This window comes from Aythya fuligula, chromosome 10 (assembly GCF_009819795.1).
Source record: "Aythya fuligula isolate bAytFul2 chromosome 10, bAytFul2.pri, whole genome shotgun sequence".
NCBI classification, from domain to species: domain Eukaryota; kingdom Metazoa; phylum Chordata; class Aves; order Anseriformes; family Anatidae; genus Aythya; species Aythya fuligula.
The window spans coordinates 12,829,403-12,854,702 of record NC_045568.1 but is presented as its reverse complement, the minus strand read 5'-3'; the positions used below and the strand labels follow the sequence as shown (position 1 = coordinate 12,854,702).

General features: G+C 60.2%; 3 protein-coding genes across 3 annotated transcripts; 2 read left to right on the top strand and 1 right to left on the bottom strand.

Annotated features, from left to right (window-relative positions):
• Nucleotides 1-403: 403 nt before the first annotated feature.
• Nucleotides 404-15,512, top strand: P4HTM (prolyl 4-hydroxylase, transmembrane). The gene is made up of 9 exons (XM_032194268.1): nucleotides 404-673; nucleotides 759-840; nucleotides 9,280-9,470; nucleotides 9,890-9,986; nucleotides 10,808-10,970; nucleotides 12,578-12,763; nucleotides 13,134-13,224; nucleotides 13,813-13,936; nucleotides 15,209-15,512. The coding sequence occupies exons 1-9, from the start codon at nucleotides 404-406 to the stop codon at nucleotides 15,424-15,426; spliced, it is 1,422 nt and encodes a 473-aa protein (XP_032050159.1). The 3' UTR covers nucleotides 15,427-15,512.
• A 63-nt stretch (nucleotides 15,513-15,575) lies between these two features.
• On the top strand, nucleotides 15,576-19,714 carry WDR6 (WD repeat domain 6). Its single transcript, XM_032194267.1, has 6 exons — nucleotides 15,576-15,642; nucleotides 15,764-18,170; nucleotides 18,341-18,436; nucleotides 18,559-18,675; nucleotides 18,876-18,994; nucleotides 19,119-19,714. The coding sequence occupies exons 1-6, from the start codon at nucleotides 15,576-15,578 to the stop codon at nucleotides 19,595-19,597; spliced, it is 3,285 nt and encodes a 1,094-aa protein (XP_032050158.1). The 3' UTR covers nucleotides 19,598-19,714.
• Nucleotides 19,715-20,174: 460 nt separating this feature from the next.
• Nucleotides 20,175-24,729, bottom strand: DALRD3 (DALR anticodon binding domain containing 3). The gene is made up of 13 exons (XM_032194266.1): nucleotides 24,478-24,729; nucleotides 23,992-24,302; nucleotides 23,640-23,908; nucleotides 23,348-23,406; nucleotides 23,130-23,252; nucleotides 22,664-22,734; nucleotides 22,113-22,171; nucleotides 21,896-21,978; nucleotides 21,469-21,592; nucleotides 21,323-21,381; nucleotides 21,118-21,231; nucleotides 20,862-20,930; nucleotides 20,175-20,663 (listed from the first exon to the last, which is right to left on the bottom strand). The coding sequence occupies exons 1-13, from the start codon at nucleotides 24,727-24,729 to the stop codon at nucleotides 20,544-20,546; spliced, it is 1,713 nt and encodes a 570-aa protein (XP_032050157.1). The 3' UTR covers nucleotides 20,175-20,543.
• Between the last annotated feature and the right edge of the window lie 571 nt (nucleotides 24,730-25,300).

Sequence of the window (25,300 nt, the reverse complement as noted above, 5' to 3'; positions counted from 1 at the left end):
AACCTGAGCCATGAGGCCAGCTTTGGCAGCAGGTACAACCGGGCAGGTGGATGGGAATGAGGGATGCAGAGGGAAATATCCGCTCTGGGAGCTAACCCCGTGCCCGCTGCTTGTCCCCAGCGGCTGTTTGCGAGGAGGGGGAGAGGGCTGCAACCTCCCCTCCTAGCTAACGGGGCAGGGAACGGCGGCTTCATGGAGCCAAGGGCTGCGACAGGGGGAGGCCGTGCGGCACCTAGCGGGCCCACACGGCCGCGGGGAAGAGCCGGCAGCCCCGGTACCGGCAGGGGGGTGGCAGCAGCAGCAGCAGCAGCAGCAGCACCGTGGCCGTGTCCCCGCCCGCTGACGCAGCAGCCGCCCGGTTACCGCGGCGACGCGCGGGGCCTGGCGGGGCCGGGACGCGCTGATGGCGGCGGCGGCGGCGGCGGCAGGGCCTGAGGGGCCCCCGCTGCCCGGCCCGCCTGGGGGCCGCCCGCGGCCCGTGTGCTCGCGGCCCTATTTCCTCGTGCTGATGGTGTTCGCCCACCTCTACGTGCTCAACGTGCTGGGGCTGCTGCTCTTCGTGCACCTCAGCGCCGGGGACAACGGGGGCTCGCCCGCAGCCCCCCTCATCGCGCCCGTGCCGCCGCCTCCACCGCCGCCCGCCCGCGCCCTGCCGCGTCTGGAGGGCATCAAGGCAAGGCTGGGGGGGGGACACCGGGGATGGGGACGCTGTGGGGACGCTGTGGGGACGCCGCCGCTCACCGCCGCTCTCCCCACAGGTCGGCCACACGCAGCGAGTGGAGCTGGTTCCCGGTAGGGCCCACGCTGTGCGCACCCTCAGCCTCAAGCCGCTGCTCTTCGGTGAGTGCCGGCACCGGGCACCGGGCTGGGATCCCTCAGGGGATGGGGCTGTGTGGGGTGGGTACGGGGTGGGCACCTGCCGGGATTTAACGCCGGGATTCGACCCTGGGGTTTGGAAGGTTGCTTGGAAGGTGGATGGTGAGGTTGGCTGTAAGCGTCGTTAAAGGGCTGGTGATTGATTAAAAGGCTGGTGATTGATTAAAGGGCTGGTGATTGATTAAAAAGCTGGCCCTCCACACATCACACAGTCCCCCCAACCCACCACCCGTTGAAAGACAAGCGCTGAAGAGGACCTTGAAGAAGCCCCCAGGTGTTAGGGAGGGATGGGGGCACGCGAGGTTTTGGCAGTAAATGGTGGTGAAGTGACTCGGTGCTTCAGTGCCGAGGTGAATAATGGCAGTGCTAGACTTGATGTCTTCCACCGTCCTGCTCTAGATTTATCTTTATTTCTGGCTGCCCTGGCGCACACCCACACAACATCCCTATTTCAGATACTTTAAAGCCGCCTTTACCTTTCTGTGATTCTTGCAGTGGCTGGCAAAGTCTCCCTGGTTGATCTCTGTGTTCTAGAAATCCACGAGAATATACAAATTAATTTTGGGGGGTCAAACAATTATTAATTCCCTATTACTACAAAGTCAGGGAAAACCTGTTGTCTCTGAAAAAATGATGCTGAGAGTCTTCTGGATGCTTTGTCAATGGTACGAGTTCTCCTCTGATTAAAAATTAACTATACACACTGAAAACCTGGCCATCAATCAGATACGTTTCTTATTACGGTCCTTTAATGCAACAAGTATCTGTAGGAAATACACAGAGTTCTCTTGTCATTTCTACATAGGTGACACTCCTGGTTTGCAAATTTCTAAGTGGATTTCTGAAAGACATTCATTGAATTGACACACACACCCCTCAGCATTCACAGGATTGTTCTAATGCCCAGACTCAGGATTCAGGGTGATCAGGCTGCTTTTCCTGCTCCCATTTCCACCTTCTCTGCCCTACTGGTACTGCTTATGTAAAAGAGCTGATCCCGGCCTGCAAGGAAGGAGCTGAAGTTGATAAAGGCCGGCTGGTCCTGGCAGCAGTAATCCCACAGCCTGTGGTGTGTCACTCTGGCACCTCTGTCAGGTTCTGGGGCAGGCTTTGCCCTCTGAGGTTGACATCAGGGAAAGCTCAAGGGACAGCGATGGACAGTCAATGTCTCGGATCCCCCACAAGTCTGTTCCCTTCTCTCTGATAAGAGGCCCTTATTTAGAAACCTCGACTTGCAAGACCGCTCTTATCTCCCAGATGAACCTGCCAGGAGCCAGCCCTGGCTTTAAAAGACTTCCAGAGAATCCTCTATCTATGCAAACACCACCAACCTAAACTAACTTTTAAAAGCTAATTATTGCGTTGCTGCTGTTTAAACGAGCGGAGGTGTGGATTTAACAGGGCAGTGTTAGACGAAACCAGGAGTCCCTGGCAAAGAGAGGCTCCTGAAGTTCTGAGGGTTTCACTTCACAAGAGGTGTTGTGGCGTGCAAGAGCCAATTTAAGGAAATAAGTGGCTGGTTTGTGATCTTTGCTTTCAGCAAAGCCGGCTGTAGTGGGCCTGCAGGCAGCGGACAGCTTATTAATGGCTTAATGTGAGCTCTGTGCTCTGGAGCACGGGGCTGGGCACCACCAGGGACCTTGCGGTTTGTTTTTTTAAATGTGGGTAAGGCATCTATCTGCATTGAGCCCAAGTGTATTTCACACAGCTATGCAAAAGTCCCTGCCCTATTTTTTTCTCCCCTCTGGCTACGAGACGTCATTTCTAAAGCTTGTAAGTCAGACCATCTGTGCGCTTCTTAGTTAGGAAACACTAGTAATCAAATAATCCTGTTAATGGAAAACAAATATCAGACAAAGCCTTTTCAACCTTCGGAGCTTTTACTTGTTCTGTTGTGTTTTCAAAATGCAGTCTGTTCGGAGGACGCTGCCCCTGCAGGGACCGCCTGGCAGCCGGTTCTGCGGATTGGGCGGCAGGCTGCAAGGCAAGGCAACGGGGAGGAATAAAAATAGGAAATCTCGCTGCGTTTTCCGCCGGAGCCTCGGGGAATTGAAGTAATCGCTGCACAAATGTCAGGGCGCAGCTGAATTTCAGTGGGAGCGGCGTGAGTGCTAATCTCAGCCCACACCGAATCTGAAGAGGCAATCTCTGCTCGGGCTGCTGGTGTGCTTTACGAGCACAGGGAGGCAATGTGTCTCCACCAAAGCTGCTGGCTCTCTCCACAACTGAGGCTGCCGACTTCTGCACAGGGAAGGACATATTTATCCCCAAAGCTGTTTTCCTCTGTCGTCTCCTTATTTCAGTCCCAAGTTTAATCCAGTGTAGAAAACTTTCCACGGGCAATGCTTTGTTAGGCAGCAGCAATCCGAGTTGTTTTCTCATGAGGGGTTGCTGTGCTCTGCTTTGTGGTCTGTCGTGTCAAGCTATGGCAGTGTTCACTGCTGAAAGTAATTACGGTCTTGGGTGAGAGAGTGATCTGCAGAGAGCTTTGTGAGGCTGGGTGTTGCCCCATTTTCTGTCTTTTCTGCATGCAGAGGGAAGTGTAACGTTTCTGAGCTGGCAGGGGGAAGATGTGCAAAGAAGGGAGCTTAGGTTGTGCAGAAATACCTGCTGCCGGGCTGGGGCTCACCTCCGAGCCCCAGGCAAAAAGCTGCTGCAAACCAAAGCGGAGCTGTTCCAGCAGCTGAGGTCCCAGCCCTGCTCTGCTCTCTCAAGGCTCTGGTGGTACCTTCGGTAGTTCTGCAATTACCAGAATCTTCTGATCCAAACTGAATTTCTAATGTAAAAAAAGTGTTCCTAGTGGTGCAGAAATCCTCAGCTCGCTCTGCTGTGTGCCTTTCCTGCTCGAGGAGGGCTGTTTCCTTTTACCTGTGCAGATGCCTGTGAATGCTCAAGCAGCGAGCTGAAGGGACAGCCTGAGCTCAGGGGATGAGGTTTGCCTTAATTTTTAAGGGGCCTGGCATTGCCTGGGTGGGTTCCTCTCCCCCCTTAACTTACTTCGGGGTGTTCAAAACTAAAGTATTTGCTCCGTTACATAAAAAGCATCTCTAATCACTCAGGGAAACTTTAGCATCATTTCTGGACAGAAAGTGAGCCCACGCTTGGGCAAGATCAATCTTATCTTGAGTCCTGGTTTTGCAGAGCCTTGAGAGAGGAGCGTGTCAGGGCTGTGTCCGTGAGCTCTGTCTCAGTAAAACAGCTCTAGGGATCTGTCAGGAATCTGTGGTGAGGCCCTATCTGCTATGACTGCTTTGAATCACCTAAAAATACTGTGCACCTCCGGAAGACCGACTGCCTGGAAGAGGAGATTTCTAGCCGTAGGAAAGGGAGCGGTTTCTCCTTGGTGAAGTCGAGGTTTTCAGACCTTCCTGGCAGCCTGCTCGGGGCAGCGGTGATGTTTCCACCTCCGCACTGCCTGGTGCAGGTTCCTGTTCTTCTTCTGCCAGGCGTAGGCCTTGTTCACCACCACTTTGTCGCTCTGCACCTCTCCGCTGACGACGAAGACCCCCGCGTGGGTGCCCCTCATGATGTTGTGGGCGCAGGTGGCGTCGATGTCCAGCCACTGCTGGAGCCTGCCTGGGATCTCGGTTCGGAGGAGCGGGCCGTGCTTCAGGACCTCCACCCTGGAGGGGTCCAGGTCAAAGTCCGAGACTGTCGTGGTCGTGTTCTTCCTGAGGATTCGGATTTTCACCGCTGGAGGGGGAAAAAGAGCTGTTAGTTCTGTTCACGTTTCACAGCTCCCGGCTACTTAATGCAGCAACGCGAGGCTTTCTCGCTGTTCTGTGATGTGGGGGCACAGCCATCCGACCCCGTGGAACTGCAGTGAACCTATAAAAGTTCTCAGCTGTGGTCAGCATCCCCAGTACTGAAGGCTCTTCTTTTCACTCTACTTTTCTCATGAGTGAAGAAGGCACGGCAGCTCCGCGGCACGGGCAGGAGCCCCGCAGGAAGCAGCGGCACAAGCAAGTGGGTGCAAAAAGTCCTGGGCTCGTGCAAATCACCAGGCTTTTCTCTGAGCTGGGATTTTGGGATGACATGGCTGCTAGCTGCCCAGGAATTTAACTGCTCTTTTACAGGTCTTGTGCCTTAATTCAGAAGAATGTCCTGCAAACTTCAGGCCAGCAAACTGAGCAGATTCAGATCTGCCACCTGCTTGGGCTGGGAGAGGGAGAGTGGCACTGCTGGGACGATGGTATTGCAGTTTGAAATAGCTAACGTGGAGTTTGTGAAGGGTTTTATGGGCATCGATTGAAATGCTGGTCTCTGAGAAAACCAGTGCAGTGCTTGTATCTAGCAGACAGGCTGACAAGAAGTCAGAGCCCACAGAAAATAAGCAAGACTTCCCCTTTGGTGCTGCATGGATCTGGCTCGTCCTGCTACTTAACAGGTAAATTGAGAACTGAAAATCTCTGGGATCTGCTGTAAAAGCTGCAGTTCCTCCAAGTAGTGTTTTTGTGGCCAAGCCGCTTTTTGTGCAAGCCACTGCTTGGCTGCTGGAGGCAGTGCCTGCGACTGCGAGGAGGAGGAGGGGGAAGAGGAGGAGGAATAGGGTGCACTCACCAAAGTCGTTGGCGCAGAGGTTTTCCAGGATCTCCCTGGTGCTGCTGGCCTCCTCCAGCTCGCAGTCCTTGCAGCTGGCTCGGGGCACTGCTGCAACAGAAATGTGGTTACACCACCCTTGTCGAACCTTGCTGGAAAAGGCATAAAACAATTCGGCTCGCAGTTTTGAAACAGCGCTTCCTCTGGAGCGACCCAGTCCCCGAGGGACAGCCTGGGCTGCCGGGATGGAAAAGTTAAGCTCTCTTTGCCATGCCTGGGGCGGGCAGCGCTCGCCGTGCTTTGTTTCAGCTTGCGTTTGCTGCTGCTTGTTGGAGCCGCAGTGAAAGTGCTTAACGATGGCTGCTCCTTGGGATGAGACTGAAAAGCAGTCCGTGTGGCCAGGTTCCACCCGGTGGGGCTGAAAGGAGGTGTTTTTTCTCCCATTAGCTTCTGTTCATTCTCTCACCAGTGTTTGTTACTATCTGGGTGCTTTTTGTCCTTTAGCCTTAAAGATGTTTTCTTACGGAGCTCACCTCTGCAGAGGATCGTGCCCCTTTGTTCTGTTTCCTAACATTTAAAGAAGGGGCTTGAAAAAACCTTTCTGCATGTTTGTAGCAGGAACACCAGGGCTGCAGTGTCCCAGCTCGGCTGCAAGCACCCCTCGCCTCCTGGAGGCTGCACACCGCGTGCTCCCACATCTTTTACTGAGATTTCTCCCCCCTGCCCCGAGCCCCACGGGGTCTGAGGGCACCCAGGTGACCGACAAGCACCTGAGGGGATGAGCTCCAGTCAGCGCTCTGCTCATTCCCTAGTCACAGGGGAGTTCCCCCAGAGAACAAAATTCCCATTTTTATCTTAAATATAGCTTACAGCCAGCACAAACAAGGCACGGGCTCGTGCCCATGGGGAAAAAGAACGAGAAAACCCCTTACTTCTCCTGCTGGAGGAGCTTTCGTCCGTGGAGACCGCCGAGATGCACAGCTCGTGGTCTGCAGGAAACTTGTCGCAGTTGAGGATTTCGGGCCAGGGGTAGCCGTAACAAGCCATGACGGGCGCGCAGCTCCTCTTGACGGTCTCGCACAAGCTGCGGCAGGGGTAGATGAGCCTGGGGAGGGAGGCGGGATGGGATGGGATGGGATGGGAGCAGCAACCGGATGGCTCAGCCCAGGGAGCAAACAACAAAAGGCTGGTTTTTGGCAGTCAGTTGGGAATTTTATTACCCCCCCACCCCCTCGTGAGTGTTTGTGTTTCACGCTCAGAGGGAAGGTCCCTGCTGGGTGATGCCTTGTCCCCTTGCTGTGCGGGGAAGCACTGCCTGAAAGTGACCACAATGATCGGATTTCACATGTTTTGTCTCGGGAGGCGAGTTCAGTCATGCTGCTGGGGACTCTTAACTGGCTACGGCCAAAATAACTCATAAAAACCTCTTACCTGTCCAAGCAGATCGGGGCAAAGAGGGAGCAGAGGAAAATCCTGGCGTCGGGGTGGCACTCCCTGGCCAGCAAGGGCAGCCAGCTGGAAGACTGCTGGATGACTTCAGGCATGGTCTCGTGCTCCAGCAGGTTGGGGATCCTCATCTCGGAGTAGCCGATGTCGTAGCACAGCGCCATGCCCCGTGGGATGGCCGTGCAGCTCGACGACCTCCTCAGGTAGCTCGCCCGCGTCCCCGGGCAGCCCCAGAGCAGCAGGCGCACCAGGAGGCCCGGCAGCCAGCGGCCTCCTCGCCTCGAGGGCTGCCTGTGCCTGGCCTCCTCCATCCTCGCAGCGGGCTCGGAGCGAGCGGCGCAGCCCGGACTGAGCCGCCGCGGACTGCGGGCTGCCTTTTATAGCCCGCGAGCCACCTCCGTGACGATCCATCCTCATTAAGTGCGGCCCTTTCAGAGCCCTCGTGGGGAAGACAATGCTCCAATTTTCGTTTGCCAGCGGCCCCGATTGTTTAGATTTTAGCAGGGGTTTGGCTTAGATCAGCAGGTGTGGAAATGAGGGCAGCCGGGGAGGGGTGAATGACTTGGCCGTGTGTCTCGGGGCCCTCTGTTTGACACCAGCGCGCCAACCCATCCCCTTTCTCTCGCTCCGGGATTAGTCATTATTTCATAAACCCCAATGTTTTCCTCTCTTTTGTGTTGTGGTTTTTTTTTTTTTGGTAAAAGCAATCAAGTGTTGCTCAAAGTCAATTAGGAGGCATTTGTTTAGCTGGATCTATTGTTGAGCGGGCAGGGAGATAGGATGGTCTCGCAGCCAGAAGTTAACTGTTTCGCAGAGCTGAGGAACCAATTTACAGCTGTGGAGGGAGGCTGTTTGCACTCCCGATTGCCGGCGCTTAGCTGGAAGCCCCCTCACCTTGCAACCTGCCTGGCACGGAGCGCTTCCTGGCTAACACGATTTGTACTTCGTTACGAAATCCTATTACCACCGCTGAAGAGAGAGATTGTCCTTCCTCCGGCACGTAATTAAGATTCCAGAGTCATTATTTTAGCCCAGTTTGAGGAAACTGGAAATACTGGGACCGCCGCTTGCCAGCCTGTACGCTTAGCTCTGACCTGGGGCCGTGCCACCAAGTGGATCCCGGCCGGCGGAAGCATCCCCTGCTCCGAGGACTCTGTGCTGCCGGGGGCAGAAATTGTTTCCTCGGAGGGTGTTACGGATACAGCCGGCTGCATTGTGTTTCTGGGCCTTCGTTTCATTTTCTGCAGGGCGAGTTCTGGTGTGTGCTTTGCAAGAAGCCAACTGCACAGTGACAGTTGGAGCAGATAGGGTTGAGTTAAGGTCATGGAAGTAATTAACTTTTTTTTTTTCCTCTCCCCCTTTGAAGGATTGCTGCTGTGGCTGGGATGTAACCTGTCCTCGGCACACACCTGCAGAAGCTCTGCGGGGCTGCAGTTTAGAGAGCAGGACTCGGGGTCCAGGAGCACTTAAACCTGCCCTGCTTTGATGGCTGTTCTTTCCCTCTTCAAAAGCCTCAGCAGCTGGGCACGAGGCAGCCGTAGCAGTGACAGGAGCCAGGCAGCGACATGTCCCCAGCCGTGTAACCACACTGCAGGACCTCGCAGTGCTGCACGAGCATGTGTGCAGTGCACCGTGCAGCCAGAGATCTCAGCCTCGCAGTCATCAGCAGGGGCTTAATTTAAATTCTCTTAATGACAATTTGCTTGGGATCTGAGAACTGCAGGACTGCTGCTGTTGTGCTGCCAAGTAAAGGCAGCGATACCGGGATGCTGCCTGGGTACGGAGCGTGGCATCCGCAGTGTGCAGGGCCTTCTGCTTTAATAACACATTGAAAGATCGTTTTTAGTTGGGGATCGAGGGAACAAATGGGAATAAGTCAGGAAGCTGTCTCCTTGCTGTTTGAGTTTCACAGTAGAGCAGTGTGGCAGGTTCCCCCGAAAGGCATTCGGTTCTTTGCTGAGTGCTGCCTGCTCCATGTGAGAGCAGGGGGGCCTGAAACCCTGCCCATCACCGCCTCCACTGCAAAGACTTCTGGCCTCCCTTCCTGCAGAGCAGTAGTTCCCAGACTGCGCTCCACACGTAACCTTTGAAGTGATAATATGCAGCGATATGCCCGTGTTTGTTCTCTCCTTTGTGCATTGTGCTGGTCTGCAAGAAACTGAAGGGCTTGACCCCAGGGTCCAAACATTTAGGAACTGCTGCTGTAAAAATACCCACCCCCGCCCTCCGGTGTGTGGTGTGTGCTGTTTTAGAGCTCTGCAGGTAGAAGGGTGGACGTGTTTGAATGTCCCATCCCCCCGACTTCTTAGGAAGTTTCTAAATTTCCGTTTCTTTTTCTCTTTTGGGTGGCCTGCCATTGGTAAGGGTCCCACTGTAACAGTTCCTCAGTCTCTGTTGCTGCTCACACTTTTCCTGCAGAAATTCCTGACTTCCTGACAGAGGAGGAATGCAAGCTCATCATCCATCTGGCACAGCTGAAGGGGCTGCAGAAGAGCCAGATCCTACCAACGGATGACTACGAAGAAGCCATGGAAATGATAGAGATCAGCCAGATGGACATTTTCAATCTCCTTGACCACAATCAGGACGGGCAGCTGCAGCTCAAAGAGGTAGAGTGGGTTTCTTCTTGCCAGGTATCCTCTTGAAGTGAATTTGTTCTGTTTGTGCAGCCTGTGCCAGAGCTGGCTGTGCCTTCCCACAGCTGACAGGACATCAGCAAAGTCTCCCATATTAATGAGCCCGGGAGAGGGATAACGAGCACCCTGTCCACAGCTCTTCAGCACCCTTGTCCTGTATGGCAGGGTGCATCCATTTGCCATGACCTAAACTGGAAATAACAGTGCAGATCAGCCGCACGGTGTGGGGCTGCCAGGTGATTCCCACTCAAAGCTTTCTGCAGTGATGTGCTGACGCCTGGCTGACTGATGCTCTGCAGAGGAGAGTCGGCCAGGCCTCGAGCAGGGAAGCTGTAGGGCTGTGTGAGTGCAAGAAACCAGTGCCTGTTGGTTGATCCAGTTCTGAATTTCAGGTGTTGACCCACACCCGCCTGGGGAACGGCAGGTGGATGACTCCCGAAAACATCCGAGAGATGTACACTGCAGTCAAGGCCGATCCTGATGGGAACGGTAAGAGCTCTGCTTCCCTGGCAGGGGAGGGTGGCATCAGTGGATTTGGGGGTCACCTTGGTCAGCTTTTGGTGCTGAACCCCTTCCCTGCTGCCGCCAGCTCTCTGTATCCCAAGAGGCCACTTCTGCCCCTCCTTCCCCTGGCCTCCCAAGGGCTCCTGCTGGCCTGGACGTGCACTCTAACCTCTGCTGCTCTAATTAGAGTGTCCTCAATTAAGCAACTCTTCATTTCCTAATCAAATTAAGTGAATGCACAGGCTGTGCATGCTCTCTTCCAGTGACCTGGCATTGAGAGCACCAGAGAGGAGCTGCTTTGGAGTTGAAGCAGTACCCGTGTGAATGGTCAAATATCCGGAAGGCACCCCGTGCCCCGGGCTGGTGGCATTCTTGGCAGGGGCAGGAGCGTATGACTGAGTCGTCAGTGGCTTTTCCACCACTGTGGACACGCACAAATGGAAGGTCCTGTTAGAGGGCTCTTGGCAGGACCTCGTTTCCAGAGAGCAGCTTCCCTCCATTGTTGGGCTGGTGCGTGCCACCAAGGGAGCAGGTCACAACCTGGATGTGGCACTGCGTCATCCAAGACCACGTGGAGTAAGGGGAAGCAGGGACAGGGAGATGTGAGCAGGATGCTAGAAACGAGACCGGTGGATGATTTGGTTATGGTGGACGATTTGGTTATGATGAGCAGCACCTGAGGAGCTGCCCTGGGCTGACCTCGGGGGCTGGTCCTTCCTCCTGCCTGCGGGTGCTGCGTGCCCAGGAAGCAGCCCTGGCAGCACGCAGCAGTGTATTTATTGCCTGCTTCTGCTGTCTTCCCACAGGCGTGCTGAGCCTGGAGGAGTTCAAGCAGCTGAACATCCGCGATTTCCACAAGTACATGGGAAGCCAGAAAGTGAAGACGAGCGACTCAGTGCGCAACAGCCAGCACACCTGGCTGTACCAGGGCGAGGGGGCGCACCAGGTCATGAGATCCATACGGCAAAGGTAAGGGCTGAGCAGCCGCAGGGCGGTTGGGTTTGTGTAGGTGAAAGGACCACCTGTGCTGGGAGATGCAGTGGCAGACTTGTTAATATTCACACTTCCTAATTGCGTGAAAATCTGGAGTATAAAGAGCGTTGAACGCGGGCATGAAATGGGGAGAGGAGGTTCTCATTAGAACAAGAATTTGTATTGTCCCCTGGAAAAGGAAAAAGAAAAATCAAACCTTTCAGCATATCCATTCACTTTGGGGAACAGCCCTATAAAACCAAGAAGACTTGGCATTATATGAAATAATTCATTCTAATTAGTAAACGAGCTTACTGGGAGAAACTGCCCGTTTCCAATCCTGTCTGGGTGCCAGTAGTTACTGTCATTTGCTTTAGTTACTCATGCATTTCACCGGAGTCTGTCATAGCTGTTCAGAGCTGACTGAATAATAAGCACGACTTTATCTTGAGAAAGCCGAGTTAGTTTGATCATCTGAGTGCATGGATCACAGGGCGTCTCACAGCAGATGGGAGAACCTCTTACCTTTCCCGTCACCTCAGATTCAGTACTGTACTGGGAAGAGTTGAAACCCAGCTCGCAGGCCAAATCGTTTAGCTGTGGTGAGTTTCAGATAATTGGCTGGAGACTCGCTCCTTCTTGCGGTGCTGGTCCTCGCCCAGGACATGGGTGGGTAAAATCTGTCCTCAGGCTTGAAAACGGCCGTTGGCCACTCCTTTTCTTCAGCACATTCCAGAGGGAGAATGGGGTCGCATATTGCCTTAATTAGAGCAGACTGTGGCTGCCACTTTCTCCGTGCCAGCTAGCCGGCGCACACAGGCGCTGGCGTATTGCATTCACCCTCTTCGGTTTGCCAGCGTTAGAAAGCCCCCGTGGACCCGCAGGCACGCTGCTGAAGGACGCTGTTACAATCCTCCGTGGGACTGTGTGGTGCCTGGAGGGGCTTTGCCATCCCGACTCGGTGTGGCCTTCCCCTTGCGCCCACCCCGAGGGCTTCACCAGTCCAAGTTCTCAGAGCTGTGAGTGTTCTTTGGCAGGTCTCGAGCGGTACCTGCTTGCCTTGGGGATGATCTCAGATGTAAGCAGCGGAAAAAAACCCGAGCCCTCCGTGCCCCTCTGCCCTGGGGGGAGGCTGTTGAAAAGGCAACAGGGAAAGGTGAGTTAGGTGACGAGAATATTCCTAGAGCTAGTCTCTCATTCACTCTCAGCAGGGGCCCTGTGCTTTGCTAACTGTCCCCGAGGTCTGTAGGTGGTGTGCAGGAGTCCCGAGAAGCGATGAGATGGCACATGAAGGCTCCAGGGACACACACAGGAGGGATCTTTCTGAGCGAGCAAGGTCTTCATGAGAGCAGTCCTGCTGGAGATGCACCCTTCGTTTTTGTTTTTTTATTAACCTTGACGAGGAGTTTCTGAGCTGATGCTGATGGTCTAACAGATCTGTAAGGACCTGGTTATCTCTTGGCATGCTTCCTGCAGCCCATCCGTCTCTCCGGTCTTTTGGGGAAGGGGGTTTTCTTTCTCTGGATGTACTCGGTGCTTCGGGAGTAGCGGCTGACCAGACCGAAGTTGCCTTCCCCTCACCTGCTCTGCTCTCCTCTTCCCAGGGTAATGCGCCTCACTCGCTTGCCCCCCGAGATCGTGGAGCACAGCGAGCCCCTGCAGGTTGTGCGGTACGACCAGGGAGGCCACTACCATGCCCACATGGACAGCGGCCCCGTCTTCCCCGAGACCGCCTGCAGTCACACCAAGCTGGTCGCCAATGAAAGCGCTCCCTTCGAGACCTCGTGCCGGTAAGGCCCACATGTCTGGCTGGGGGGGACTGCAGAGCTCAGTGAGGCCTTGAAATAAAGCTTTTTGCAATCTGGAACGTTTTAGAGAAGAGGTGTGGAGAGCTGTTCCACCTCGTCTCGCTTGGGACTCCTTGGTGGGGCTCACAACTGAGCTCTGGAGATTGGTGGAAATGCACCCTCACTGCTGTGATTGGGGATTTGCTGTGATTTGGGATTTTCTCTGTTGTCTTTGTCTTGTCCTTGGGAAATAACTGATGTAAACTGCATGTCTTGTGATGCCTTGGAGGTGGAGGGCAGGGTGTGGACAGCCCCGTGCAGCTCCTCCTGCTGCAGTTGTGTCCCCTGACAGCCACTGTGCTCTGCCTTACAGGTACGTGACGGTGCTGTTCTACCTGAACAATGTGACGGGGGGAGGAGAAACTGTCTTTCCTATAGCTGACAACAGGACGTACGAAGAGATGGTGAGTGAGTCTCTCCTACATGGTACCCCTGGGGATTCTGAGGCCCACTGTGAGCCTCTGGGTTCGCTGTAGCTGCAGAAGGGGTGCATGAGGTTGGTGGACGTTAGCCTTAACAGCCAGAAAATGGGAAAGTTGTGCTCCACGTGCAGTGTTTTTGCTCAGAGGCCACGGGAAGAGGTGCAGGGCTTTGGCAACTGCAGCTCTTCCCTGCTGAGGTGCACAAGGGATGGTCTTCTGACCTTGCTGCCGTAACACAGGTCCTGCTTGCTTGTATCGGGGCAATTTTCCTCAGACAAGGAAAATCTTGATTAATATTTATCTCAGGATAAATCTTTCCAGGTATGCTGTGCTGCTGTCAGGCAGTGCTTTAAGGAACGGGCAGCTGCTCAGAAACAGATCATGGATCTCCAGGGGGCTGAAATGGGCTGTTGCAAATGGGTTGTGAAAGCCCTGTCAGCCTTGAGCTGTTCCTGCGGGGCATTCAAGCAAAGGGCAGGGTGAAGGCTGGCAGCAGAGGCAACCCAGTCCACGCTTTGTTCCAGCTCTGTTTACGACACCTTCTCTGTTTTGTTGTTGTTTTTTGGCCAGTCTTTGATCCAGAACGACGTTGACCTGCGAGATACTCGGAAGAACTGTGACAAGGGCAATTTGCGAGTGAAACCTCAGCAAGGCACTGCTGTCTTCTGGTACAACTACCTGTCAGATGGAGAAGGTAGGGTTCCCCTTCAAGGCTTGGCTCTTGGGGAGGGCAGGACTGCAGGAGGTGACAGCCGTCTTCTGCGGGTTTTGCGGCAGCTGGGAGCTCAGAAGAGAGCCTAAGGGTGGTAGCTGCCTGCTAGTGGGAACTGTAGGGTCTACTTGTCACCAGCTGGCTAGGAGCTTCCTGACTCTGAAAAGCCTTTGTTTATAGGCAGTAGGTCAGTGGCTCCTGATGTCTTTGGGGGACGGGACTAGCTAGCAAACAAAGACCTTGGCTGCACTAGCCACCGCCAGCTGCCTTCCACCCTGCTGTGTGAGCTGAATCTCCTGCTGGAACTTGGTCTGCAATTCAAAGCGTGTCACTGATGTGGTGTTGCCCACAGGGATGGGGAGGGGAGGCAGACAAAGGCATGGCCATAAGCTCAGCAGCACAGGGAGGCACGGTCCACCCCGCGCGGGGCTCTGCCGTGCTTGGGGCCGGCTCCTGCTTTGTAGCTCAGCTGCAGCCCGATGATATATCTCCTTGGGGCTGTCTTTCTCACAAAGTGCAGTGCAGTTTTCCCTGACAGCCAGGCTGGGGGATTAACCTCAGTCTTCTAAGCTGTTTGGTGAGCATGACTCCAGAGCATTTCAACGGTGGGTTTTGAGCACTGGCAGGCAGGAATGTAGCATCCCATGTCTCTTGGGAGCAGCCCAGTTAGAGTTTCCATCTTGAGAAAATCCACAGCGAGGTCACAAGACCGCTGTTTGTCCCGTTGGACAATAATATCAACACCATCACTGCCCTACTAGGAGACCCCTGTTGTATTTTTATGAGTAAATTGTTCCTAAATGGAAAAAGGCTGCAGAAGTCTGCCACAGAAAATCCATGGGATCTCTATAAAGAGAGAGGATTGATTGGAACTGCTGAACCATGGTGTGTAATGAAGCCTTGAGCCTCCGGCTTCCACAAACCTTCCAGTGGCAGTACCTTTCTCTTTGATGCCACCCTCCCCTTTGGGGAAAAGTTGAGAAAAATGGCATCTGTGAAGCAGAACGCAAGAGCCCCTTGTGTGGAGTGGAGACAGAGAGACAACGGGCATTTCGCACGTGGGGAGCCCACCCTGGAGACCCTCGTGTAGGTGCTAGGACGGGGTTAGGGCGAAGGTGGAGGGGCACCAGGAGGAGCTGCCTGAACAGAGCCAGCTCCTTCCTTGTAGCTCAGTGACTCCTTAGGAGCACTGCGGGTTGGGAGCAGCATCAGCGTGCACCCGCACTGCCTCCTAACGGCGCGTTGCTCCCACAGGCTGGGTGGGAGAGCTGGACGACTTCGCCCTGCACGGGGGCTGCCTGGTCACGCAGGGCACCAAGTGGATCGCCAACAACTGGATCAACGTCGACCCCAACCGCAGGCGGCAGCAGCGGTTCCAGCAGGAGATGGAGCGCTACGGGGGGACGGGGGCCGGGAGCCCGGGCGAGTGGACCGTGGACAAAGCCTACGGGGGGGCGCACGTGGAGCTGTAGGCGCGGGGCGGCGGGCTCCGAGCACGTGGCGTTTTCCCGCGCTGTGCTGAGGGCGGGCTCCGAGCACGTGGCGTTTTCCCGCGCCGGCCGGGGGCGGGGCCTCGCGGCGCGCCAATAAAGCGTGCAGGGGAGGGCGGCGCCTCCCGGCCATGGAGTCGGTGGCGCTGGTGGCGCCGGTAACGGCGCTGGAGTTCGCTGGGGACGTGCTGCTGGCGGGTGAGCGGCCGGGGATGGGCACCGGGGATCGGGATCGGGACGGGGATGGGGATGGGGATGGGGACGGGGACGGGGACGGGGTGGTGGCGGTGGCGGCGGTGGCTGACGCGCTGTCCGGCAGGCACGGGCCCGGAGGTGGCGGCGTTCCTGCTGACCGGCGGCGGCGTGGCGACAGCGGCGGGGCGGCGGAGTGTGCTGCGTGAGGCCAGCGTGCTGGGGCTGCGGGCCGAGCCGGGCGGCGAGAGGGGGGGCTCCGCGGTGCGGGTGGCGGCGTTCGGCGGCCGCTGGCTGGCCGTGCTGGCAGTGCGGCGGGGGCCCGGTGTTACCGGGGGCTCCCCGCTGCTGGCGGCGTGCGGCGGCGGGGGGGCTCGGCAGCTCGGGGAGCGGGTGTGGGAGGCTCGCTGGGCGCCGGGGGGGCGGCTGGCGCTGGCGCTGGGCGGCGGGGCCGTGGCGCTGTACGAGTGGCGGGGCGGGGGGCGCTGGCTGCGGCGGGCGCGGTGCGGGGGGGCCGGGGCGCTGCGCTGCGCCGTGCTGGCGGGGACGGGCTGGGGGCGGCTGGCGCTGGCGGCCGGCACGGCCACGGGGGACGTGGTGCTGTGGAGGGCGGCGGAGGCGGAGGAGCCGCGGCGGAGGCTGCGGGGGCACCGGGGCGCGGTGCTGGCGCTGAGCTACGCGGCGCCCCGGGGGCTGCTGGCCTCCGCCTCGGAGGATCGCAGCGTGCGGCTCTGGGCAGTGGGAGAGCTGGGAGGGAGCGGTGAAGCCGCGTGCCTGCTGCTGTGCTACGGGCACGGGGCCAGGGTGGCCGCCGTGGCGCTCCGGGGACCGAGCCCGGTGAGCGCCGGGGAGGACGGAGCCTGCCTGGAGTGGGGCGGCGGCGGCGGCGTGCGGCGGGCGAGGCGCGGGCACCGCGGGGCCCTGCGAGCCCTGGCCCTGCGCCCCGCCGGGGGGTGCCTCGCCACCGGCGGCTCCGACGGCGGAGCGCGGCTCTGGAGACCCCGGCGGGACGCCCCGAGCCCGGTGGCGGTGGCGCTGGGAGCCCCGGGGCGGCCGCGGGCCGTGCGGCTGGCGGGGCCACACCGGGTGCTGGCGCTGGGCGAGGCGGGCGGGCTGGAGGTGTACGAGGAGGCAGCGGGGCGCTGGGTGCCGCTGCTCGGCCCCGCTGCCACCCCTGGGCCCCGCGGGGTGCTGGCTGTCACCCCCCTGCCCGGTGGGACCGACACGCTGTGCGCCCTGGCCGGTGGCCACGGGCATCTCTTCGTCTTCGCCCTCGACCAGCCCGAGCACACCGCCAGGCTGAGGCTGTTCGAGGGGGCTGTGATGGGGCTCAGCTGGGCCCCCCGCCCCGGGCTGCCCCTTGTCACCGCTCTGCTGGCCTCCGGTCCCCACGGGGAGATGCTCTGGCTGGACGTCACCTGCTGCCCCGGGCGGGCGCCCTCGGTGCGGCTGATGGGGCGCTACCGGCTGCCCCCCTGCAGGCAGCGCTGGCACACCTGTGCTGCCTTCCTGCCCCAGGGAGGGCTGCTGGTGTGCGGGGACCGCCGGGGCTCCCTCCTCCTCTTCCCCTGCAGCAGCTCCCCGGGGACGGACACAGAGAACACCAGCACTGCTGACAGAGGTTCCCCGGTTGGTGAGGACTCTGAGAGCGAGTTGGAGCTCTCTTGTTTGTCTCACGATGAGACTCAGCCCCTTGAGGAGCCTCTGTCTGTGCTCTTCGGGCTGCACGGGAAGGCCGGGGTCACCTCGGTGAGCTGCCACAAGGACTACATCTACAGCACGGGCCGGGACGGCTGCTACCGCCAGCTGCGCCTGCAGGGCCAGCGGCTGGAGGTCTTGTGGAAGCACAGGCCCTGCAAAGGGCTGCAGTGGATCGAGGAGCTGCGCTTCACCCCCGGCGGGGACCTCCTCGTGCTGGGATTTCACGCCGACAACTTCGTGGTGTGGAGCACCAGGACTGGGGAGAACCTCCACTGCATCCCCTGCGGAGGAGGGCACCGCTCCTGGAGCTACTGCAGCAGCCCCTCGGCCGAAACCTTCGCCTACATCAAGAGCGGGGACGTGATGCTCTACAGCAGCGAGGCCGAGCCCTGCGAGCAGCAGGTGCTGCTGGAGTCCCTGCATGGGCGGGAGATCGCCTGCGTGCGGCGCCTGGGGGCGGTGCGGGCGCCCGGCCGCCACCCCATTAATGTCTTCGTCACTGGCAGCGAGGACACCACGGCCTGCGTGCTCACGCTCAGCGAGCAATCCCGCGCGGCCGTGCCCCTCGCCAGGCTCAGCGACCACATCTCCAGCGTGAGGGCGCTGGCGCTGGCCAGCCCCGCGCAGCCCGACGCGGTGGGTCTGTCCACCCTCCTGTTCTCGGGGGGTGGCCGGGCGCAGATCGAGTGCTACCGGCTGCTGTGCAGCGCCGACACGGCCTCCGAGAGCGCGGTGTCCTGCCAGGTCGTCCACGTGGCCTCCCACCGGCTGGACGAGCACTGGGACCGCATGAAAAACAGGCACAAGCTCGTCAAGATGGACCCGGAGACAAGGTGATGCTCAGTGGCTGCCCGAGGCTTCAAGGGGCTTTGGGGTTAGGGAGAGGCTCAGTCCTCGGGACTTCCCAGTGCCCAGAGCTGCGTCCAACACTGGGCTCGGGCTGTGCTGTGACCCCTTCCCCCTGGGGCAGCGGGTGTGGAGCAAGTGTTGTGTGTTTGCCCAGGTACATGTCCCTCTCCGTTGTGCCTGGGACCACCACCGAGCAGCTGCTGGCACCCTGCAAGTTCCTGGCCGCCGCGTGCAGCGACGGATCCGTGCGGTGAGGAGCCACTGACGGGCTCAGCTGCCAGCTCCACACCAGGAGCGGGGCAGCACCACGCAGGGATTGGGGTGCTGGGAGCCCCCTTCTCCCCGCACCAACCTCCCCCTGCTCCACCGCAGGCTCTTTGTGCTGCTGGAGGCTGCCCAGAGGCTGCTGCTCGTGGCGGAGTCATTTCACCACCAGCGCTGTGTGCTGAAGGTGGAGGCGTTCCTGCACACACAGGCAGGAGGGGAGAGGTGAGTCCTGAGCACAAGGACAGTGCACAGCACCATGGCTTTGGGGAGAAGGCGCATCAGGGCTGGTGGAAGGGATGGAGCGCTTGTGGTTGTGGTGTCTGTGCAGCAGGGATGGGAGCAGTTGCTCCGTAATGGCAGTGGGGCCCTTCCTCTGAGCTGGAGGGTGGTGGCTGCAGCCTCCCTGAACACCTCCCTTTTAGGAGACACCTCCTGTGCAGTGCTGCAACCGATGGCAGTGTCGCCTTCTGGGACATCACCGCCCCTATCAGGGATGCCGCGGGTGCCCTACAGCACGCTGAGGGGGAGATGCAGCCCCTGGGTGAGTGCAGCCCTGGACGGATCCTCTCCTGCCTCCCCGGGGACGCTGAGGCCATCCCAGCAGCTGCCCTGCTCACTTCAGCCACGGGGAACCTTCCGTGTCCTAACAAAGCCTCTTTTCCCAGCCCTGGGCACCCCGCTGCTCACCATCATGGCTCACAGCTGCGGCGTCAACAGCCTCCACATCCGAGAGCTGCCCGAGGGACGCTTCCTGGTGGCCAGCGGCAGCGACGATGGCTCCATCCACGTCTGCCTGCTGGAGGTGGCGCTGAGCCGCGACGAGGCTGCGCCAGAGCCCTGCCTGCATGTCCTGGAGCGGGTCTCCAGGCCCTGCGCCCACGCTGCCCACGTAACAGGGATCAGGGTGCTGCGGCCGGACCTGCTGCTCTCCGCCTCCGTGGACCAGCGCCTGAGCCTGTGGCGCCTGCACTGGGGCGGCCTGGAGGCGCTGAGCACCTCCTTCTTCCACGTGCCCGACCTGGCCGAGCTGGACTGCTGGGAGGAGGTGGAGGCAGAGGGTGAGCAGTGCTGGTACTGCGTGCTCTGCGGGCACGGCCTGGAGCTGCTGCGCTGCGCCGCCCCCGGGCAGCCCATGGAGAGATGATGCCCGGTAAGAGGAGGGCGCACAGCAAATCCTGCTCCCCTGCGGTGACACGCGTGTTCTGTCACCTCAGCCCCTGCCCTAGCCTGGAGCTGGGGGGGCTCAGGCCCTCGGGATAGCACAGCCTTGCCTGGGGGTAGCTGTGGCCTGGCCCCAACAGCTCCCAGGCACTAAAGGAAGAGCAAGGGCACCAGGACCCGCCCTGCCCAGGAGAGTGTGAGCGCTCATTTCTCCTCCCATGGTAAGGGAGGGGTGGGGTGCATCTTTCCAGTTCTGCTCCTAGAGAGGAAGCTGCTCAGGAGGGTGCTGAGCACAGCTCTGCACTGCTCAGCCACTCCAGGGCTGGTGCTCTGGGTGCAGTCCCACCACCCCAAAAACCCTGGTGCTGTGCTTTTGGGACAGCAGGCTGCACGTAAGCACTGCTGCCCTGCTCCCTGCAGCTGGGCAGGGGTGTGGGAACAGGCAGCAGCACAGCTCTCCCATCCTGTGCTCAGCCCTGACCCTTTCCCAGTCCCCATGCCCGTGTCCCTCCCTGCCCCTGGTGCTCACGGTGGGGGGCAGACACGCAGCATTTGTCCAGCAACGCCTGTATTGGACCTGTTGGACCAAAGGTTCTGTCCTGGCAGCCCTCGGGCTGCAGGAGCTCTCTGCCAGCAGAGCTGCCCTTCAATAAACGGCTTTGGAGACTGGTGCCTGGTGCTGTGGGTGTGCTGGTCCCCGGGGCTGCCTGCTGCATCACCTCCTTGTGCCCCGGGACGCTGCAGTCTCTTGTCCATCGCCTACCCTGGGCACGTCCCCAGACCCTCAAAATACAGTCTGGGAAGGGGGAGGCACCACGACGGGTTCAGGCGTGCCTGGACTCTCCCTCCCTTGCCCTCAGGCAGCCCTCTGTCCTTCCCCTAGGGGTGCTGGTGGCTGTCCCTCTGTGGTGCCACTCCTCGGGGGGGGCTCAGATCTGGCTGAGAGGAGGGAGGTGCAGCGTCGCCAGGGCACGGTGGAACACGTCTCTCACTGCTCCCAGCAGATGGAGGCGGGCAAACATCTGGTCAAAGAGGTGAGGGAAGGGCTCCTGCAAGGAGAAGCGCAGTGATAGGGGGTGGTGGCCACATTTCCTGACATTGCTGCCTCTTTCCCCTGCTTCCGTGTCCCTGAGGGGCTCTGCAGGGCTGGCAGCCAGCAGCCTGCTGCCAGCAGACACCCCACAGCTCCGTCCCACTCTAGGCAGGGCTGCAACCCTCCAACAACCAGCCTGGGACATTCAACTCACCCCGAGAATGTGGACCCGGTTGTAGTAGGAGCTGAAGTCCATGCTGAGCTGGATCAGGAACTTGCACACCTGCAACACGGAGCTGCTGTTAGTACAAGGGCTCTGGCCAGGCTGGAGCCACCCCGTGCAGCGTGAGCGGTGCCGTGTTTGCCATCTCCCCGGGGATCCCCCTCAGCACCCACCCTGTGGAGGCAGGGCCTTGCCCAGGGGCAGGGCTCTCAGAGCACCTTTGGGTGCTCTGGGATGTTGCACTCACTGCCTCGGTGTTGGCTGTGATCCGGAGCCCCTTGCTGGGTGCGGGCAGCTGTGCTGCTTGCTGCAGGACTTCGGGGAAAGGCAGGAGGTAGTTGAAAAGCAGGAGCCATTCTCCCTGTGAAAAGGGTACCCCTGTCAGAGAGGGCCAGGAGCAGCCAGCCTGGGGAGCTGCGGGCACTCCTCGGGCCCCATCCCTCTGCGCTCACCTCTTCCCGGAGGCAGGAAAAGTTCAGCGTGGACGCTGGTGGCAGAGGCGGGTACGTTCCTGGAAAGGAAGGAGGAGACTGTGGTTGTGCCCAGAGAAGGCTGCAGGCACGAGGAGCAGCCTGGGGGTAGCAGGGCAGGCGCTCACCCTGCTCCACAGCCCGCTGGTAGGTGTCGAACAGCGTGGCCAGCCGGGCACAGTTGTACATCACGAAGGCGCCGCTCTTGGTTCCCTTTGTGGAGATGCTGCTGGCCTCCAGGTCCAGGGTGAGCTGCGGGCAGGGGGGAGCTGCAGGAGGGGCTGTGCAGCAAGGAGCCAGCCCTGCGCCACCTGCAGCCCTCCCCAGCAGCCAGAACACGACCACCAGGCTGAGCACCGTGCCCACACCCTGCGCATCCCACTGCTGCACCCCGTGGAAACCCAACCCCTGCCTGAGCTCAGGGCAGCCGCAGGGTCAGTGCGGTGCCTCCCCTCACCCCGTGCTTCGCGTCCCCCTGCTCCTGCTGCTCCTCCACCTGCGCTGTGCTCCCGCTGCCCCGCTCTGTGCAAACCACGGCGCTCGTGGGCGTCCTACCTGGCTGCGGTGCGCAGTGCTCAGCAGCTCAAACCTGATGGCAGCCACCGTGAGGGTCTCGATCACCTCCGTCCAGGCCTCGTCTGCGGGACACGCGGGGTGGCGTCAGGCACCGCTCGCTGCAGCCCCGGCAGGAAACCTCCGGGGGACTCTGCACGGCTGGGCGGGGGGCTGGGAACCACGGCGCCTGCCCAGCCCCGACCCCTCAGGCTCTCACCGTGCGCGAGCTCCCCGTACTTCATCACGGAGGCGTCGTACATCTGGCGCTTTCGGAGCCTGGGGGGAACACGGACACTCAGAGCCACCGCCTCTGCCCAGCAAGCACCCACAGTCTGCCCCCAGCCTCCCTCAGCCCTGCTGCAACACCAGCCCGGCCAACCAACAGCACACAAAACCTGCCTGCAGCAGGCCAGGGAGAGCAGCACTGCTGCTAGCAGTGGGGAAAAAGCCTCTGCACCAGGCCCAGGCTCTGCCTTTTGGCTTAAAAAGGGCTGCGCCATACCAGGGCTGTCTGCTAACGCAGGGAGGCAGCAGCTCAGCGAGGGGGATGCTGAGCCTGGGGAGGGCAAAACAGTTGTTCTCCCTCCCCTGACCCATGCTGCATCTCCAGGCCTCTAGAAATGGCCCCGAGGAACAGAAAAGCAGAATAGAGGAACCTGGGGTTGCACAGGATTCTCCCTGCACCACCAGGGAGCTCTGCAGAGCCAAACAGCACAGCACGACACCAGGCTAGCAGCACAACAGGCTCCTTGCTCAACACCCACTTACTGGAAGTACTGGTCTGCCCCGATGGGGAACGAGGGGTTCGTCACCTTCACTGGCCCACAGACAAGGTGCTTCTGAAAGAGAGAGGAGGGCGTGCTAGGGCAAACGCTCAGGAGCTCTGCTGAAATGTGGTGCAGGAAGAACACTGCCTGCAGAGCTGCCAGGAAAAGCTCTGCTCACGTCATGGGAAAAGGGGGGCTGCTAAAACACAGCACTGCATTCAGTTAAGACACTCCTATTCTAGCTGTGTCCCTGCAGGTTTCTCCTGTTCCTCTTTCTTTAGTGCTAAAATTGCAAGGGAATGGGTACTGCTCCGCTGCCCAGGCAAGAGGAGAGGGGCTGCCAAGGGGAAGGGAAGCCTCGCAAAGGTGCAAGGCTGGGCCTCAGCACCCCCTGCAGAGGTTGACGATGGGCTGCCTCAGCACAAAGATGCAGGGGGCCACAATGAGGAAGGTGTGAAATTCCTCACCTGCGAAGCTGTGTGGGCTCCTGGATCCAAAATCCTCCAGAGCAGGTCCATCTGCTGCTGCTGGAATTCCTCCTCGCAGCTCACCACGTGCACGATGCTGCAGTGGCTCCCCTGGCCTTCAGCCTGTGGCAGAGCACAGCAGCGAGTTCAAATGCTGCCACGTGACAGGAGGGAACATCTGGAGAGCGACTGCCAGGCAGCACCGCGGGGTCACTCACCGTGCACTGCAGAACGGCCTGCTGCAGCTCAGCCAGGGACCGCAGCTTCCCCTCTGTCACTGAAAGGAGGAAGGACACTCAGAGTGGGACAAAGGGCTCGTCTCACACAGCTGGGTCTGCCCCAGGCTGTCTGCGTTTCTGGCTCAAACCAGATTGAAAGGGAGTAAAAGGAGGAAGCTATCTGAACCTAAACGCCCCTTATTCTCTGTAAGAACAGGAAAAAGCAAACAGGCCTTTTACAGCCTTTCTCCCCTGCCATTACACCAGAGTGTAACGCCCACGTGAGGCTCACCAAGAAGGACATCCAGGTTGGGGTCGTAGCCCACCAAGCCCTGCTGCTCCACGAAACTCTTCAGGTGCACTTTACAGACCACATCCTCCGGCAGCGAGGCTGCACCTGGTTCACACGCTGCGGCATAGGGACAGCGGCTGAGCGCTTGCTTCAAGGCCGAGACAGCGTCAGGGCCGGCGGCACCACCGCAGGGCCACTCCACACGGAGCTGCCGCAGCACCTCCAGGCTCCCCTGGTCACTGACAGCAGGCACCAGGTGGGCACTGACCCTGCGGGCAAGCAACAAAAGCATGTGCCATGCGCATGACACGGGCAGCGTGACACTGGCAGGACGTGGGCGCGAGGCACTCACCCCTGAGCACGCAGCAGCTGGGCCAGGTGGTCGGCGAGCAGCACGGGGCGCAGGTGGCGGGGCGCCAGGGCAGCGGGGCGGCGCAGGGCCGGGCAGTGCAGCACCACCGCCTCCTGCTCCTGCCCCGGCTCCTGCCCCGGCCTCGCAGCGTGCGGGGGCTCCGTGGCGGGCGGGGGGCCCAGCAGTTGGCGGAAGGCCTCGGGGCGCTGCAGCTGCACGGCCAGCCCCGCGCCCGTCTGCTGGCAGCCCCGCACCCGCAGCGCCCCGGGGCCCGACGCTGACGTCACGCCCGCGATGACGTCAGGGGGCACCTAAGGGGCAAGAAGCGTGGGGATCGGGGGCTGCACGTGGCGAGGCCACGCCCCCTGGCTGCAAGCCACACCCCTATTGCATAGGCCACGCCCCCAGTGTGTAGGCCACGCCCCCCGCCCCTCAGCCCTCAGGCCCCGCGGCCTACCCGCGGCCTACCCGCCCCTCCCCGCCTACCTGCCCCCCGCTGAAGGCTGCCCTCAGCGCGGCGCGCGGCGCCAGGAAGTCCCGGTGCCGCAGGTTGCGGGCGCTGCTCTCCTTCACCCACAGCCCCACCGGGCCCCCCAGCGCCGCGCTCAGCGCCCGCAGCGTCGCCGCCACCGCCGGGCGGCCCTCGGCCGTCTCCATAGCAGCCCGGCCTCCGCTTCCGGTGGCGGGGCGGAAGTGACGACACCGAGCCGCCCGCTCTCGGAGGAGCGCGCCCGCCATGTTGAGCGAGGCGCGCGGCGCTGCCCGGCGGCCATCTTGGGCGCTGCCCGGCGGCCATCTTGGGGGCTGCGGGCGCCGCGGCGCCATGTTGGGTGTGGCGGGCGGTGCGGCGCCGCCATGCTGGGTGTGGCGGGCGGGCTGGGGAGGGGGCACAGCCACAAACGGGGGGCACCGGGCACGGCCCCAGCAGGCGGGGTGCAGCGGGGGGCTGTGGGCCCTACAGAGCCGGGATCCCACGGGGCTGAGCCGGCACGGCACGGCCTGGCACGGCGGTGTTGGCGGGGAGGCTGCGGGGCGCAGAGGGGAGCCCCCAGGACAGCCCCATGCAGTGCCCCCAGCCCCGCTGCTGCCCCCCGGCATGGGGAGCCCCAACCCGGCTGGGCTGCGGGGACAGGGACCAAAAGTGACCACACCAAAAGTGTCAACACCACGGGCACACACACGCTACTGGGCCGTGAAACGGGGCACGGGGCTGTGCACCCCACCGTGTGCCTGCAGCCCCAGCTCCCCCCATGCTGGGCACCCGCTGCCTGCAGCCCCTTATGGGCCCGGCCCTGCAGGGAGGAGGTGG

What these genes read in the sequence shown, in the direction of transcription:
- WDR6 (XM_032194267.1), top strand. Translation starts at nt 15,576, where the DNA reads ATGGAGTCGGTGGCGCTGGTGGCGCCGGTAACGGCGCTGGAGTTCGCT. An exon ending in AAGATGGACCCGGAGACAAG is followed by an intron (nt 18,171 to 18,340) that starts GTGATGCTCAGT and finishes GTGTTTGCCCAG; the next exon opens with GTACATGTCCCTCTCCGTTG. An exon ending in TGCAGCGACGGATCCGTGCG is followed by an intron (nt 18,437 to 18,558) that starts GTGAGGAGCCAC and finishes GCTCCACCGCAG; the next exon opens with GCTCTTTGTGCTGCTGGAGG.
- DALRD3 (XM_032194266.1), bottom strand. Translation starts at nt 24,729, where the DNA reads ATGGCGGGCGCGCTCCTCCGAGAGCGGGCGGCTCGGTGTCGTCACTTC. An exon ending in GAGCCCACACAGCTTCGCAG is followed by an intron (nt 22,735 to 23,129) that starts GTGAGGAATTTC and finishes TCTCTCTTTCAG; the next exon opens with AAGCACCTTGTCTGTGGGCC. An exon ending in GGGGCAGACCAGTACTTCCA is followed by an intron (nt 22,172 to 22,663) that starts GTAAGTGGGTGT and finishes TGTTCCCCCCAG; the next exon opens with GCTCCGAAAGCGCCAGATGT.
- P4HTM (XM_032194268.1), top strand. Translation starts at nt 404, where the DNA reads ATGGCGGCGGCGGCGGCGGCGGCAGGGCCTGAGGGGCCCCCGCTGCCC. An exon ending in ATGAGATCCATACGGCAAAG is followed by an intron (nt 10,971 to 12,577) that starts GTAAGGGCTGAG and finishes TCCTCTTCCCAG; the next exon opens with GGTAATGCGCCTCACTCGCT. An exon ending in ACAGGACGTACGAAGAGATG is followed by an intron (nt 13,225 to 13,812) that starts GTGAGTGAGTCT and finishes TTTTTTGGCCAG; the next exon opens with TCTTTGATCCAGAACGACGT.